The 15,613-nt window shown below is 30.8% G+C and overlaps 1 protein-coding gene and 1 non-coding gene across 2 annotated transcripts; both read left to right on the top strand.

The window, feature by feature from the left end:
* The first annotated feature begins 1,514 nt into the window (after positions 1-1,514).
* Positions 1,515-10,506, top strand: LOC143198716 (uncharacterized). The gene is made up of 3 exons (XM_076408079.1): positions 1,515-1,602; positions 3,545-3,618; positions 10,027-10,506. Exons 1-3 carry the CDS (start codon positions 1,588-1,590, stop codon positions 10,334-10,336), a joined length of 399 nt encoding a protein of 132 aa, XP_076264194.1. The 5' UTR covers positions 1,515-1,587; the 3' UTR covers positions 10,337-10,506.
* On the top strand, positions 8,294-8,400 carry LOC143199229 (U6 spliceosomal RNA). The gene has a single exon (XR_013006401.1). It is a non-coding gene; the product is annotated as a U6 spliceosomal RNA (small nuclear RNA).
* Positions 10,507-15,613: the final 5,107 nt, after the last annotated feature.

A 15,613-nucleotide genomic window follows, 5' to 3' on the forward strand; every position in this document is an offset into this window, starting at 1 on the left:
ATACAGCTGTGGGGCTACGCCGGTAACTCCTCGTTATTCATAAGTCTCAAAATAAGGTGTTGAAATGTATTGTAAATGTGCCTTGGTATGTACACGTTTGTGACCCCCATACCGACCCAGAAATTGATATGGTTATAATTCTATCACCATCAGAAGATTTGCCAATTATCATCAAATAAAACTCCACAACCACATCAACATGAAAGCGTCCAGACTTCTAGTATGCAATATCAAATGTGCATAATGTCATTAGACATCTCCAATGGAAAAACATTCTGATCTTGAAAATTTGAACACTAAGTGATTGAGTAAAAAATATCATTTAGTAAAACCACAGCGACGGTATTGAGGTAGTGAATTTTCAATCCCAGTCCTAGCATAAGTCAGTTTAGGATAACTTGGCAGAGTCTGAATTTGACAAGGAGAATAGAGGTTTTATTAACTATAACTTGTTGCCATCTTGCACTAGGTACCAGCTCATTAGAGTTATGTTAATTAATATCGATACAATATAAGGGAATATATCTTTATATTGTATGACGTGCTGATAATGAGGGCCAGTTGAAATGGTGTCCTTGGCCATGACCATTTGGTTAACCATTTCGTTTACCTTTATTTTTTATGGCTGGGAATCTACCTTAGAGTGGTAAGTTTTTGGAGTGCGTTATGCACATTAAATTATTTGAAAGAAATATGTGAATAATGTAGAAAGAAAGATGCATGCCCACATATATTTTCAAATGCATATCCTTTTTGGAGAGGTAAAAATTCTGCCCTTTTTTAAATAAAATTAGAATTAAGAATTTTTTGTAATTTTCAGATTTACTGTATTTTCTGTTTAGAAATTTACGTTGACTCGGATGGTAGTATAATAACTTTTATGTAACTTAATTTCTTTTTTAATAAGAAATTATAGTAATTTTCATGCTATAGATATAACACGAAAATGATAGAAAACATTAGAATGTATCTTAAGAAGGAAGTTGGAATTTCGTTTATTTCACCCTTATTTTTAATCTTATCCGAGAGGTTAAATATTTTACTTCTTTTTCCACATATATTGTTACGAAAGCTTGATTAAACCACAAAGTATCAGAATCTGAAATTGTAAGCTTAAATGATATATGTAAGCCGATCATTGAGAAAAAATCTGCTGTCATACGTAAAGAAATGCCACAGAATACATCTTCGACCAACAATGTTGCAAGATCTCGATGGAAGAAAAAATTTTAGGAAAAAAACAATATCTAGTAATTGATAAAACTATCAATGCACAACAACAATGTCAGCATCAATACATATCAAAACGATCTAGACAAGCATCAATTATATTTGCTTTCTAGCAAAATCAAAGAAACCTTGACAATAAACAAACCAACTTTTCGTATCCCTTACAATGGGATCTTTATTATGAAAGAAACGTCCATAATACGAACACTTCGATCTCACCCCACTATACAATCACTTCCGAAAAAGATATATAGGAAAGCGTCGGAAGGCATTTCTCTCGATAACGGGTAGCTATCGTCGGTGTTAGCTCATTTTATCTTGTGATCGCCTCTTTCTTGGTGGAACCCGCGTTAAAAAATGACACAGTATACGGTAAGTAAACCAGAATACATGTGGGATGAACTATTGAACGCGCATCTCGATGCAGAAGCGATGAACTTGACCTTAACATTGAACTTGGTGAAAGTGCCACCGATTAGAAATGTAGCAACTGTGCGGACATATTTTTCGATATAAATTCTGGTTCTTAAGATAGTTCCGAACTATATTATTGCTATTTTTATTTATTAAGTACTTTCATATATATTTCTTGACATTATTTTCAGATTTTATAAAAATTGTTAATATACAGATTTTATTTTCTATTTTGGTATAATAGATAGTATAGTTTCTATATGGTTTAATATTTTCTTTCAAACTGCCTGGTTTAATGGAAATATAACTGTTTTAAAAGCATCTTGTTCAATTTATACATACAATTTTATCGACAACTTAATATTTTATGTTTACGGAAGTTCCAAAGTAGTTTTTTTAATCCAAGAAACATTCAGTTATGTTGATTTTGGAGCAGTCCAATATTTTGCTTTTAAGGGAATTGAACTTAGTCTCTTGAGTCATATTTCTTCAAAACCTTTCTAGACAGTTTTTGGAGGTACTTTGATGGTTTTTAGTTAATTTGTGTGTTGGTTTGTGCTTCGTTACGTTTTCTAGGCTGTCTCGTTTTGTATGTTTTTGGGTTTCTCTATTAATTTTTTGAATTTTACTGATAGAGATAACGCTTTTCCTAGCAGTTCCATTATTTAAGAAGTTCTCGTATCTCCAGTTATACGCCAATTGATTTAATGTTGTTGTATTCTAGTTTTGGTTACTTTGAGGCCGGTCTTGGACATTGTATTGAATATTAATCGCTTTAGCATTGTTGGTGAGGGTGATACCTTTTAAATATATTTTCATTTATAGTTAATATAATTACAAACAGTGGCTGAATGAATGAAAGTTTTGTACATACAATAAAACTAATTCAACAGAAATAAGTACCTTATTTGACTGATTAAATAAGTAACAGAATTAACAGAATATTAATTCTAAAACAAGTAAAAAATCATATTTAGTAAACAAATATTTGTATGTTGAATTATTTTAATTTTTTTTGGTTTATTTTCTTATATAATTTGTAATCAGTTTACTTGAAAAAATTAAATATAATGTCTGAATATAATTTACTTATTTACTACTTATTTATTACTATTATTCTAAATTTTAGTTAAATTTTTCTAATTTCTAAAATTTTAGGTTCTAATTTCTATTTTTCTAATCTACTTTAGTTTTCTAATTTCAATTATTTTACATTAATAATTCTAAATTCATGTATTTTTTTGTCGCCTGAACACATATACATACGTATTATTTGGTGACTACGACGGTAGTTGTATATGGTTATAATCACAATATGAATATAAAATAAGAATAACATAAAAAAATCATAATATATAAATAACAGTAAAAGAAACATGACTAAGCATATGCAATTCATATATTGGAGCGCAAGAGAGTTTAAACAAAAACTTATTATACAATTAATATTAATTATACTGTTATCCCTTATACAAATTTGTTATTTGCCATTTAAATGAACTATTTTCACATAAATGTATACATTATTATTATTATTATCTTTTTTGAGCCAGCACACCGTAATATTATACATATTTTCGTTTAATAGATGATACTTAGCTTGTTTCATTTTATTCTAGATAATCCACTTATAATATATACAATATATTTAAAATACAATAAACATACTTTTCTAGCATTATTTTAAACTATTTCTATAACGGAAATATTAATATTTATAGATGACACATGATCTAGATTACTTTAATATCATTCATTTTACTGTATTATCCATCAAACACTTTCATGATACATCGTAAATGTAATTTGTGTTAATCATTTGGTTTATAAATATATTATGATCATATGAATGTTTATTTAAATTATTATAGATGAAAATATAATTTTCTTTGTTTTGTAGGTTTTCTTGATTTTTTCGACGAGTTTCTTGATCATGATGAACTGCCTTCCTCACCCTGGAAGCAAATATCATCAGTAAGTATAGTTATTTAGGAAAAAATGGTTCACTATAATCAATTTTAATTATACTGCTTTTGATTTAAAAAAGATGTGATTCTGAATATAGGTGGCAAACAAAATGTTTCTGTGTATTAATTGATTTTGTTCCCTTTACACACAAGTTTTGTCACACCGGGTTTATCAGTTTTTGAATTCATTTAACATTTTAGATTTAATTAATTATAGAATATATATAACTATGTCCATTTTTGTTTTAGTTTTGATCTCCTCCATAGTTTCAAAACGATTTCTTTGTAAATAATGTCATATATCAAAATCATATAAAAAGTGCACCCATATCATTTAATAATTTCGAAAATATTAAAGCTAATGTTATTAAATCCAGATAAAACATATCTGATAAACAGGGAGTTAGGGAATTTCGAGAAATATTACTTGTTAGTTACTAAATATTTGTACTTCATAATATTTGATGTGATTTGATTCGAAAGTTATTATTTTTCAAACTGTATTCGTTATTTATCAATATATTTCGACGGAAATAATGTTTTCATATATTTGAACTATTTTGCTACACACTTTAACTGTGATTTATCCATAATCTGAATATTCAAAAAACGAAAATTTTTGTTTTTTTTTATTTTCTTGATAAGCGAAAATAAAAAGGAGTTTTTTTGTCGCTTTCGATATTTTGTATTCACCTCGCAACTATATAACTATGTTTGTTTAGTTTATACTTGAACTTATTTACTTTAAATAAACACCACCCTTTATTTTGTATTATAAACTATTATAACTATTAAATGACTTTTAGCTCCTTTTCTATCCTAGTACGTTATTGTCGGCGAGCTAAGCTCTTAGCCTGCATGGCTACCCGCTTGGTTAAATAAAAGAAATTATTGAAACCCTATACTATGATGATCAATCGTATAAATTTGTGAAAACTAAAAGCTCAAAACGTCACTTGGTTGAACCATTTTATCTCACGACAAGTCACGCTACAATATTGTATCAATTCACACATATCCTCAATATTTACTAAAACAAAAACCATCTTTAACTACCTAACGAAATTTATCTTAGCTCAATCAATATGGTGTTGTTCACTCAATCGTTATCGAAAATCTGACATCAATCCCAAAATATAAAGGACAACCGCATATATATTATCTGACCTTTTCATCTGTGTATTATGCATTTCAACCACATTACGACAGCAATAAACAGAATCTTGATACATGACACTGACTGTACAATGGTCCAAGTGCATAAACCTGATGAGTGAAAGTCGTTTCCTGCTTATGCAACGCCGATGCTGGCCACATAAATTAGCTCCAAGAGCCCGCGCCATATGGTACGCGAATAAACACGGAAAAACGTTATGCAAAAAGTTGGTCTTCGTGAGGAACCCATCGTCGAAAGAAAGTTTTTCGTCGGTTCCGTTGACCGTTGATTACTATCCTTTAATTTGGCGTTAATAAAATTATTATTTTCTTTTCAAAGTTCGAATGAAATCTACTGGTGTTAATTATATCCTGTCTTACTATGAAAGCAATAACACTTGTTATGTTATTCATGTTTATTTTCTTTTTCATTTCTCAAACAACATAGAAATACCATGTCAATACAACGATAGTTTATACTGAAAAAGCAAGATAGTAAACACTGTAGAAAATATCAAAACACATTCCTATATTTTTGAACGTAGTAGCAGATGGATACAAATTCTTCAAATTCCTTGGATGATCTAATGCTCTCCAATGGTACTGCTGTATTTGCAGGCACGAACTTTGAACCCTCTAGAATTCTTCATAATATAGTTAGGACCGCAGAATCATATAGTTTAAGATTTATCCTTAATACGACGCATAAGTCGAGTTCTATAACAGGTCTATTAAAAAATCCGCGGTCTACCATAGTAAAACACACTTTTTGGGAAAATTAGTTTTTTAATTCAACATAATTCCCTTCAATGGTGATACACTGATTATAACGACCCTCCAACTTTTCGATATCATTTTTGTAGTACAATTTGTTCTTTGCTTCAAAATAGGCCTCAGTTTCGGCGATCACCTCTTCATTCGACGAAAATTTCTTTTCAGCGAGCATTTTATGGAGATCTGAGAACAGGAAATAGTCGCTGGGGCTAGATCTGGAAAATGAGGTGAATAAGGAAGCAATTCGAAGCCCAATTCATGGATTTCTGCCATCATTTTTACAGACTTGTTACACGGTGTGTTGCCTTATCGAAGCAGCACTTTGTTTTCCTTAAAATCCGACCGCTTTTCGGCTATTTCGTTCTTCAAATGGTCCAATAACGCTATTTAATAGTCGCTGTTGATGGTCTTTCCTTTTTCAAGGTAGTCAATGAAAATTATTCCATGCGCATCCCAAAATACAGACGCCATAACCTTTCCAGCCCACTGTTGCGTTTTACCACACTTTGAAGAGGGTTCATCGTGTGCAGTCCACTCGGATAAATGTCGATTGGAATTCGGAGTGAAATGATGGAGCCATGTTTCATCCATTGCCATATATCGACGCAAAAACTCGGGTATTACGCTTGATCATCTTCAAACACTACTCCGAGTCATCAGCTCGTCGTTGCTCCTACTGTTGTGATAGTCGCGGGTTCGAATCATGCGGGGCATAGTTGTACAATTTTTTATATTTTTATTTTTAAACTTTTAAATATTTAAAAAAATGTTTCTTATTGCTTAATATTTGTGACTCTTCTGGGCAAGTGTGTAAAAATCTGACAGGAAAAATGATTCCAATCACGCCAGTAACCAGGCTGGGTAAAACCGGAAGTCCTCTGAGATTATTTCTAAAGTTGGTCACTTGCCAGTCGGTAGTCTTAATGCCAAGCACCGTGACTCTGCGCCCACGTTAAGCTGTAGGTCTAGTCACTAAAAAATCCAAGATTTTGACGTGTCTAAAATCAACAGAACTTTACTTTACTATTCGAGATTAAATTAAAAATAAAGTAATTCCTTTAAGATGACAAGACAATCAGTTCATAGTTTAAGAACGTGCATAAAGCAAGTTTAAAACCGCGTATTTCAATGGTTTGGATATATCTGTGGCATAAAAAGTGTATCAATACTTCCCAGACTTCTATGGGGAAATCGACCTTTTGACCGAGATCATGGAAAGTTATCTAAAAATATGATACAGTATTATCCAAGGTCAGAAGAGAATGTACGAACTTGACCAGTAGCAGCGTATTGGTTGAGAAGTAGACATTCTTCACAAGCGCTGCTTATGAATTTTTGATGATGATTATGACAACGATAATTGTTTTGAAGTTTTTTGTTTGTTTGGGATTAATTCATTTATTAATTTTTTGTACTTTTTCAGCACTGTAATGAAGCAGAATATAAACAAATTATAATTAAAAGTCTGCTGGTGATATTGGTCCTCAAAAACCTCCCATTAGAATTACAATAGCATATGTTTTACATTCTGTTATAAGAACATAATTTGGAGTCTTTTGCAAGATATCCCTTGTAGTTTTTCATCCAAACTGCAGAATTGATATTGGATAATTTAACTAAATATTTCCTATTAGTTTCCATATGAACAATAATCTAGTGTAATCTCGGCTTTTTTCAAATTCGATACTTTATAATAGATCAACTTTCTATCAACAGAATATATCGCAAAAAACTAGTCTTTTTTCCTGTAGAGCTGAGTTTCTAAGCCATGTAAGTGTCAGTTCATCAATTTCTAGCTCAATTACTGAATGAACTTAATGTTCCATGTTTTTTCGAATGTTTTACATGACTGCCACATTATTTTTATCTTAACACAATTACAATTTCTGTAGTGTAATCTCAATACCTTTCTTAATACCTTTAATAACAATTTTATAGCTTCGTTATATAATGTTATTGAATTCAGCACAAAAAATTAATATAAATCAATAAAGATATTTTGAGTTTTCCATTTTTAGCATCAAAAGAAATGGCTAAGAAATATCCAACCCATTACACTGTCATGCCTCATTAGAATTAAAAAACTAATTTTTTTATTAATTATTTAATATAAGCAGGTTTACTTTGAGATGAAACTTGAAATTTCTGGTTGGCAACAGCTATGAACAATATTTTGATTATGTTGTGTTTATATTAATTTTTGACTACAAACAACTAGACTAAACTCACTTGTGCTCTGTATACTTGTATAACTTGTATTTAAAAATTAATGGTTATTTGTCTATCCTCCATTCATTTCTATGTCGTGTATTTTAATGGGACTGAAGATGATTTGAATAACGCATGTACCAGTACTTTTGTCATACTTCGGTTATATTTTTTTAAAAACATTTGCTGCAAATTGAAAATGCAGAAATGATAATCGATTAATCCACACAACATATCACATTGCCAACAACCCGTCCGCTTCTAAAATTACAGCATCCTAGTCGACCAAGTTGACATAGCCTTCCAAAGTATCGCGCTGAACAACAAAGGTATCTAGTGATTCTGTGATTTTATTGTTACGCCACGCATACCAATTATTCCGACAGATATGCAATTTCAGTTAAATCGCTTGCAGTTTCGACGGTTCGACTCAACAAGAGAAAATCACATGTGTGTTGGATATATTTTCAAAATCTATATTTTCAACATGGACTTTCAATGGCTTGCTCACCCGTCGACAAATCATCTCTTAGTGTGTAAAAAGTGTACTCGCTTCGGCTGTACATATACTAAAATTGGAACGATTGAGAAAATATTAGCATGGCTTCTGTGCAAGGATGACACCTAAAATCATGAACCGTTCCACATTTGACCCCTCCAAGGTCCTCAATCATCTATTTCTACCTGAGATGCCCTGGTTCCCATTACATCATTGTTAATAATATTTTTATCCTGATAGATTTAGATTTCTCGGAATTCCTTAATATTCGATCGTTGGCTCACCTAAAATACTACATTGTTGAATTAAAAAACCTGTGTATTCGTAACATTTTCATGTTGTGATGGCTGTCCTATCGCCACAGAATTTATAACTAGGAAACTATAACGAAGACATGAAAATATACTTATCGATCAAACCATCAAATATGCAATATGGCTTACTCCAATATAACGTCACTTCCAACAAATATCTCAAAGCACTTCAGGTCATCCAAAACTCATAGTCATTCGATAATCACCAGCAATAAGTTTGTGCAGTCCTACATCTACCAGTCCTCTTATCTACCGCTGAAATCACCTCTCCCTTAAATTCGCATTAAAATCGATTGTGCTGTCCTCCTCCACCTAACTAGCATCTTCACGGATTCATTTTTCTACTCCTTCCCTCTTTCCGCAAACTTGCTCCATTATATTTGACTTACTCTCCGAAACTGGATTTATCTCCCTTTATTTACTTCTCATTCAATATCCCATATTTCCACCCTAACCTTTCTCGGCTTCTTCTACAGATATCTATATACCATCTATAATTCAAGAAGGTGTATCCTCTTCCACGAGAACAAATATTGGACAGGGTACTATATTCACTACTTAATTATACGTCTTATAACAGGCCATAAAATAGGTGTCTACCCATTCATACAGAAAATGACTAATCCTTGCAGACTCCTACAGTTTGCTGAAATGCTTCCTTGAATGGAAATAGAGTTATCCCCTAGTCACCAAGTCCCATACGGTCCCTCTTGTTAACTGGTTATTTATTAACGCAACTGTGGATACATTCTAACGTTGTTATGCTTATAATTGAACAAGCAGATGCCTATCGACAACATATGCATCCCTACTGACCGGGATAGAGGAATCCCAGACCATCCCCACCATCAGAATCAGAGGAATAGAACTTAAGGGGTAGATGAAACAAACATTTTGAAAACAAAAGTAACCTTTTTGATCTCCTTTCTGTTCCTCCTACTCAAGATTGCGATCTCTCACAGCTATTTTGTGTCATCATGCGCTTTAGCAAGTTTCTAAATCTGTGACCAAAGCTCTGTTTTTGCCTTTCACCTTTTGAGCGACAGCCATCGCTATTCTTCTATTAGTAAGATTGATAGGATTTCTAGGAGAATAATTATTATCATAAAATTTAACTGATAAGAATCTTTGCTATTGTAGCTTTCAACTGCATTGGTCCCTTCTCTTATCTTGAACATCACTATTCATTTTTCTATACATAGATCTTTGTAAACATGTACATAAATATATGATAAAGTATTTTACTTTAATTTATTATATAAATACTATTTATACAAATTCACATTTGTATTTGTCGATGTCGTTTGTACAGAATGTCCCATTTTAAACACAAAAACAAAAAAGTATATCCTAAAGCATTTCAATAAACTAAACCCTTAATACAACCCAACAATCAAATACATTTTATACTTGGCATTGTGATACAATTACAAGACTAATAACTGAAATGTAATAATGTCCACAGTGTACATCATCGTATCCACGTGCCTCAGAAAATCAAAACTGTGTACCACACGAAGATTATCAAAGTACCCGAACACCACCACCACTTCCACGAGAAAGAGAAGATAATCATCGAGAAACAGGAGCCGAAAGAGGAACACCACCACCATCATTCGCTCTCCTTGAAGGACGAAGAGGACTACGACTTCTCCGGGTTGGAAAGCACCAACGTCTACAACAAGAAGAGGAACGTCCGTCCGCCGCCGCGCGCCTCCAAGACCAAGTTCAAGAAGCGTCGGGTATTCCATCGTAGCGTCAAGGGCTCGTATTGATCGAATTCGATCAAAGGAATGTAATGATTCGTTTCTCGTTAAACATGAATTATTTATTATATGTCTAGAGTGTTGTATATGTTTCAAATACGTAATATATAGGATACGTTTAGTGTTTTCGAGCATGTATCAATTGACCAGCCATAAATCACACCGCTATAGAATATTAAAGACGTTAAACAGTGTTGTAACATTTCTATTATAGTATATCATTATTGTTCTAAAATGTGTTCAGATATTAATATAAATTTAAAGTGGTAAAAGCGTTCCTGTAAGTTATAAATATGTCCTTGTATCTGTAAATGCTTAAGGTTTTGTTAACTTATTTCTGATACAAATTTGAATGTTACCAAAAATGTTTTATGGCATAATACCTTAAAAGTCAACATGAAATAGTCCCATACATTATGTGATACCACAAATGACGTCATTTGAAAACAATTATTATATTTTTGAATGTTGGCCAAGAAGAGGTTTGAATAATTTCCTATACCAAACACTAACGAACGTAATGGACCTGGTGGTAGCACCAATTATGACCATTTTACTATTCCACCAACAAAACATAACCCAGTTGGTTCGTCGTTGTATTTTAATGCTTTAAGACAAACGATTGTTATTTTCCCTACTATATCTAAGTAGTAGGGTTGTAGTGAAATGCTGCTCCTTTCTGGATCCCAGAAACACTTAATTCTATTATGCAGTTCCCAATTCTGTTATATTTAATGTGCATTAACTCATTTCAATCTAAGTTTATCGACTTAATTTCCAGTCAGTTTCAAAAGCAATTGTGACATACCAATACAACTATTATCATTTTTGTCTATGTACGTGAAGTAGCTTGTCGCATATTTGATTGATTTTGACGATCAAGGTCAGACAGTCTTCTCCTTGGCACTGTTAATAATAAAGCTAAAGAAAATGTTTACATAATGTAAGTATGCGACTAAATAATGACAAATGTGAAATACATTTATAAGGTATTTTTTACCATAAAATGTCACTACATCTTTCAACTCTATTCTTAGTAAATGTTTACTTAATCGCAATTAGAATTCGAATCGAAATACCGTTAGAATATAATTATAGTCCATTTAAAACAGCAGTGAACTCACGTGATGAATATGCGCCTGTCGACAGTTGTAAATTCGTTTTACAGTCAAGCAATATTTCCTTCTCTTTTTATTCTAGTTAAAAAGAGATAGATTGCTGTTTGCCAAGTTCGAACATGTAATCGAATGAGTCTGCAAAATTCGCCTGTTTGTCAAACGTGTGCAAAATTGTTCAAAATATTATAATTACGTTATAAACCGACAAATATTGTTTTAACGCTTTGTTTTATTAAATTTCAAATCGTCGTGATTTTATTAATAATGTTTTTAGCAAGCAGCTGAGGTGAATATTAGTAAGGGCACAACTAAATATCTCAAAAAATAAAATAAAATATATCCTTAAATTCACCAAAAAATAAACCGCCTGATATGATGATAATCGGGTAACGAATCAAGATCGGCTTGATGTTGATGTGATCAGCTTGATCACAGATCAAAAATACGAAATGTATAATAACAGTAAATAGTTTTTTCAGTTGAAACATTTCAGAATTATTGGTCTGGAAAGTATCCATAAAAGGCTGAAAGATATGCAGCTATTTGAGAGATACACTGTTGGCTAATATAGGATTTAAGTGGTGTAAGTTTAAACTCATGAAGGGGTTTAGTGGAACTTCCAGACATAGCTTTAAAAAAAATACAATTTTTAAAAACTTATAAGGAAATCATGGAAGAATTATTATATCAATTTGTATATTTAGATGAGACATGGATTTTTCAGAATATTACTTTGGGTCACTCGTGGCAAAATGGTAACAAATATTTACACTATATATGTATATATACACAATAAAAGTTGATAGAAATACGTAAACGTTGGAATAACTCCCGATTAGGTTTTGTTGGTCATAAAATTTATTAATAATTCATTGCAGGCATATAGTTCTTCATGCTGGAAACAGGAATGGTTTTATTTTTGGTTCAGAATTATTGTTTTCCTCTAAGTCCGAGACTGGAGACTACCATAGGGAAATGAATCAAAACTTGCATTTGCTGTGGTTTGAAAATCAGCTTTTAAAAAACTTGAAGGAACCAAGTAATTATTATGGACAATGCACCATATTATAGTACACTGGTGGAGAAGATCCCAACAGGTGAATGAACAAAGGCTGCAATTAAGGAATTGTTAAAACTAGATAAAATAAGTTTTAAAAAAACCATATTAAAGAACGAACTATTTCAAATTGTTACTCAGTAAATATAAATAAAATATTTAATAGAATTTTATGTAATTTACTTTTTTTAGATATAAGCCTAAGAAACGATACATGGTAGATCAGATTGCTGAACGTTATGGCCAAAGAGTATTACGTCTTCAACCCTATCACTGCATATTTAATCCAATTGAATTGATATAGGGTACTTTAAAGAATTATTGCAATAGATATACAGGTCGAGAAGTATATTGCAATCAAAACTGCCTTGATTTATGGAAAAAAACATTCTTGGCAATAACACCTTCGGTCTGCATGAGCTCGATCAGATACACTGAAGAAGAAATTAACAAATGGTGGAATCGTGAGCAAGTTTTTAACAGACTGGAAATAAATAACTTAGTTATTCACTTGAGTAGTGATTCTGAAAATGACAGTGATTGAATACAACTTTATGAATGTTGCTTTATGATTAAATGCTGAGAATTACTAAGACAAGTTGATGAAAGGGCAAACAACTAATAGTCAGCATATATTTAATATACTTTAACTGTAGGAAATTGTATTATAGAGTATGACAGCTTTATGTGCGTGTGTGTTATTGTTCAGAATATATATGAAAGTCTGGTGAGAATATATGAAAAATGTATGAGGAGAGAAATTAGACTAACTTTAGCAGATATGGAAAATGCATTAAAAAAATACAGTTATTGAATCTAGTATTACCAAGAAAGATGTATACAGGTAGTAACAGAACAAACTAAGGAGAAATACAGTAATATCAAAATTACTTTACAAGGAAACATTGCATTGAGGGAGACAAGAAGTAAGCATTAAAAGTAAGTATGCTCTCTAATGAAAGTAAAATACATTACTCAGATATACAATTGTTATTTAGGTAGATTAGGCCTTCGAGGGATAACACTACATATAAAAACGCGTCTAGAGCTCTACTTATACTAGTGTGGAAAATAATTAAATTCAAATATAATAAAATAACTCTAACCTATACATTTTTGTCAGGCAATATAATTAATTGTAGTTTTAAGTTCTTCTACAATATATGCATTCGATGTACTATAATGTTAAAATAAATTATATTAGATAACATTTTTGTTTAATTATTTTATTTAGATTAGAATTTTGTTATATGTAAAGCTATTAAATTTTATATGTAAAACATTGCGACATCAATTCAGATCACGTGAGTTTACTGCAGTTTCGAATAGACTATAAGTATTCTTAAACTGCAGACTAAGACTGAATCAAATATGTTAATAATCAATATGTTAAATTTAAGCATGTTAATTCAAAAAAGATATCAATTTATTTTATCAGATCATAGAAAATATATATTCTCATTCACTCTCAATAACAGTATATAGTTTTTAAAGCAAATATCAGAGATAGTATAAGTAATATAAAGTTGTAGACGCTTTTACCTGATGACTATTCATGCAAACACAGAAGAAATTCCATTTCGCAGAAACTATGCAGCGTAAATTTATAAAAATCAACATGTATTCTCATGAATCTTAATGAGACCTTTGCTAGTTACATAAAACTCGATGAGTCCTTTGCATTACTGGGTGTAACACGTTTCTGCGTCTATATGTCGTAACAATTACGAATTAAAATCCTACAAAATTAATAAATTTGATCATCCGTGTTGTAATACTCACGTGGAACGTTACTAGTTTGATTTCTTTCGCAGGTCGTGTATACATTAGAATTTTCCTCATATTATATAAGGCCAATATTTACCAATATTTACCTAATCTACACGTCTACGAAATTCCACAACAATTTATTAAATAAATTTTTCATATATTTTCAATTTATTATATATATATATATATATATATATATATATATATATATATATATCCCTAAAAAATAAAAAGCAAACTTCAAATACTTTGAATAATATAATGAATAATGTATAGCTAATAGATCTATATAATCGAAGTTCTTTGGTCCAAAATCTTTCATCGTTTGCTTAGTATAATGAATTGCACATTTAAAACCATTTTAGTTAGTACAAATTTTATTACAAAGAGCACTATGATCTGGAATTTTCTGTAATATAAATAATATTTCTTTGTAAAATATTAATTTTTTAATTTATATTAATTTGTAGTAATAAGTTCAGATTCAAGTCCTTTATCTTATATGACGTTAATACGTTTTATTTCACAACAAGTACAGTCTACCATAAATCTTATCTGCCATATAAACACACAGATGTCCAATTTTTTTAATTGAATGTATGTATAATGTATATACATTTTATTTAAAAAATGTATAAGTGGCGACTTGATGAATTTACGTAAACCCTTAATAATATTGCCAATCGATTAGCATGTTAATATAAAGGAAGACATGAATATTTGCCGCCATGGAAAAGGAATATAGCTATTTTGGAGTGATGGGATTATCGCAATATATAATAGATAAATTTTTTTAGTTTTGGGCAAAAACTACAATCTGACATTGACGTATAAACATGGCAGAACGCAAAAGCACAAGACACGCAGTATCGCTAAATAGTTTCAATAAAAAACTGAATATTTGCCACTCACTCACAAACTATCTGAAGAACTAACACTCCGGCTTTTTTAACCCACATTCAATTAAATATAAATTGCATTCATTTTCGATAATCAACAAATTGTTGATAAATCTAAAAATATCTATACTAAATACAATAAACGAATGGACATTATAACAAAAGTATTATAAATAAGATTATTATATAAGTATACATGGTTATTTTTTACTTTTATGTTATAAACATAAATCAACTTTTTAAAATATTTACCAAATTACTCTAAATAATTCTTAATTCCTTATATTTATCCTATGAGCTCTATCAATACAAATTATATAGTTAGGTTCATTTTTTCTGTATATATACATTATTTCATTCATGTGTTCATCCCATATAATCTTTATCTTTCATTGCATATTTCTTGCCTAAAATATATATTGAGAAGCAATAAATATAATTT

The sequence above is a fragment of the Rhynchophorus ferrugineus genome, unplaced genomic scaffold (assembly GCF_030347505.1).
Source record: "Rhynchophorus ferrugineus isolate W39M unplaced genomic scaffold, kcgeb_rfMv2 rfM6, whole genome shotgun sequence".
Taxonomy (NCBI): Eukaryota; Metazoa; Arthropoda; class Insecta; order Coleoptera; family Curculionidae; genus Rhynchophorus; species Rhynchophorus ferrugineus.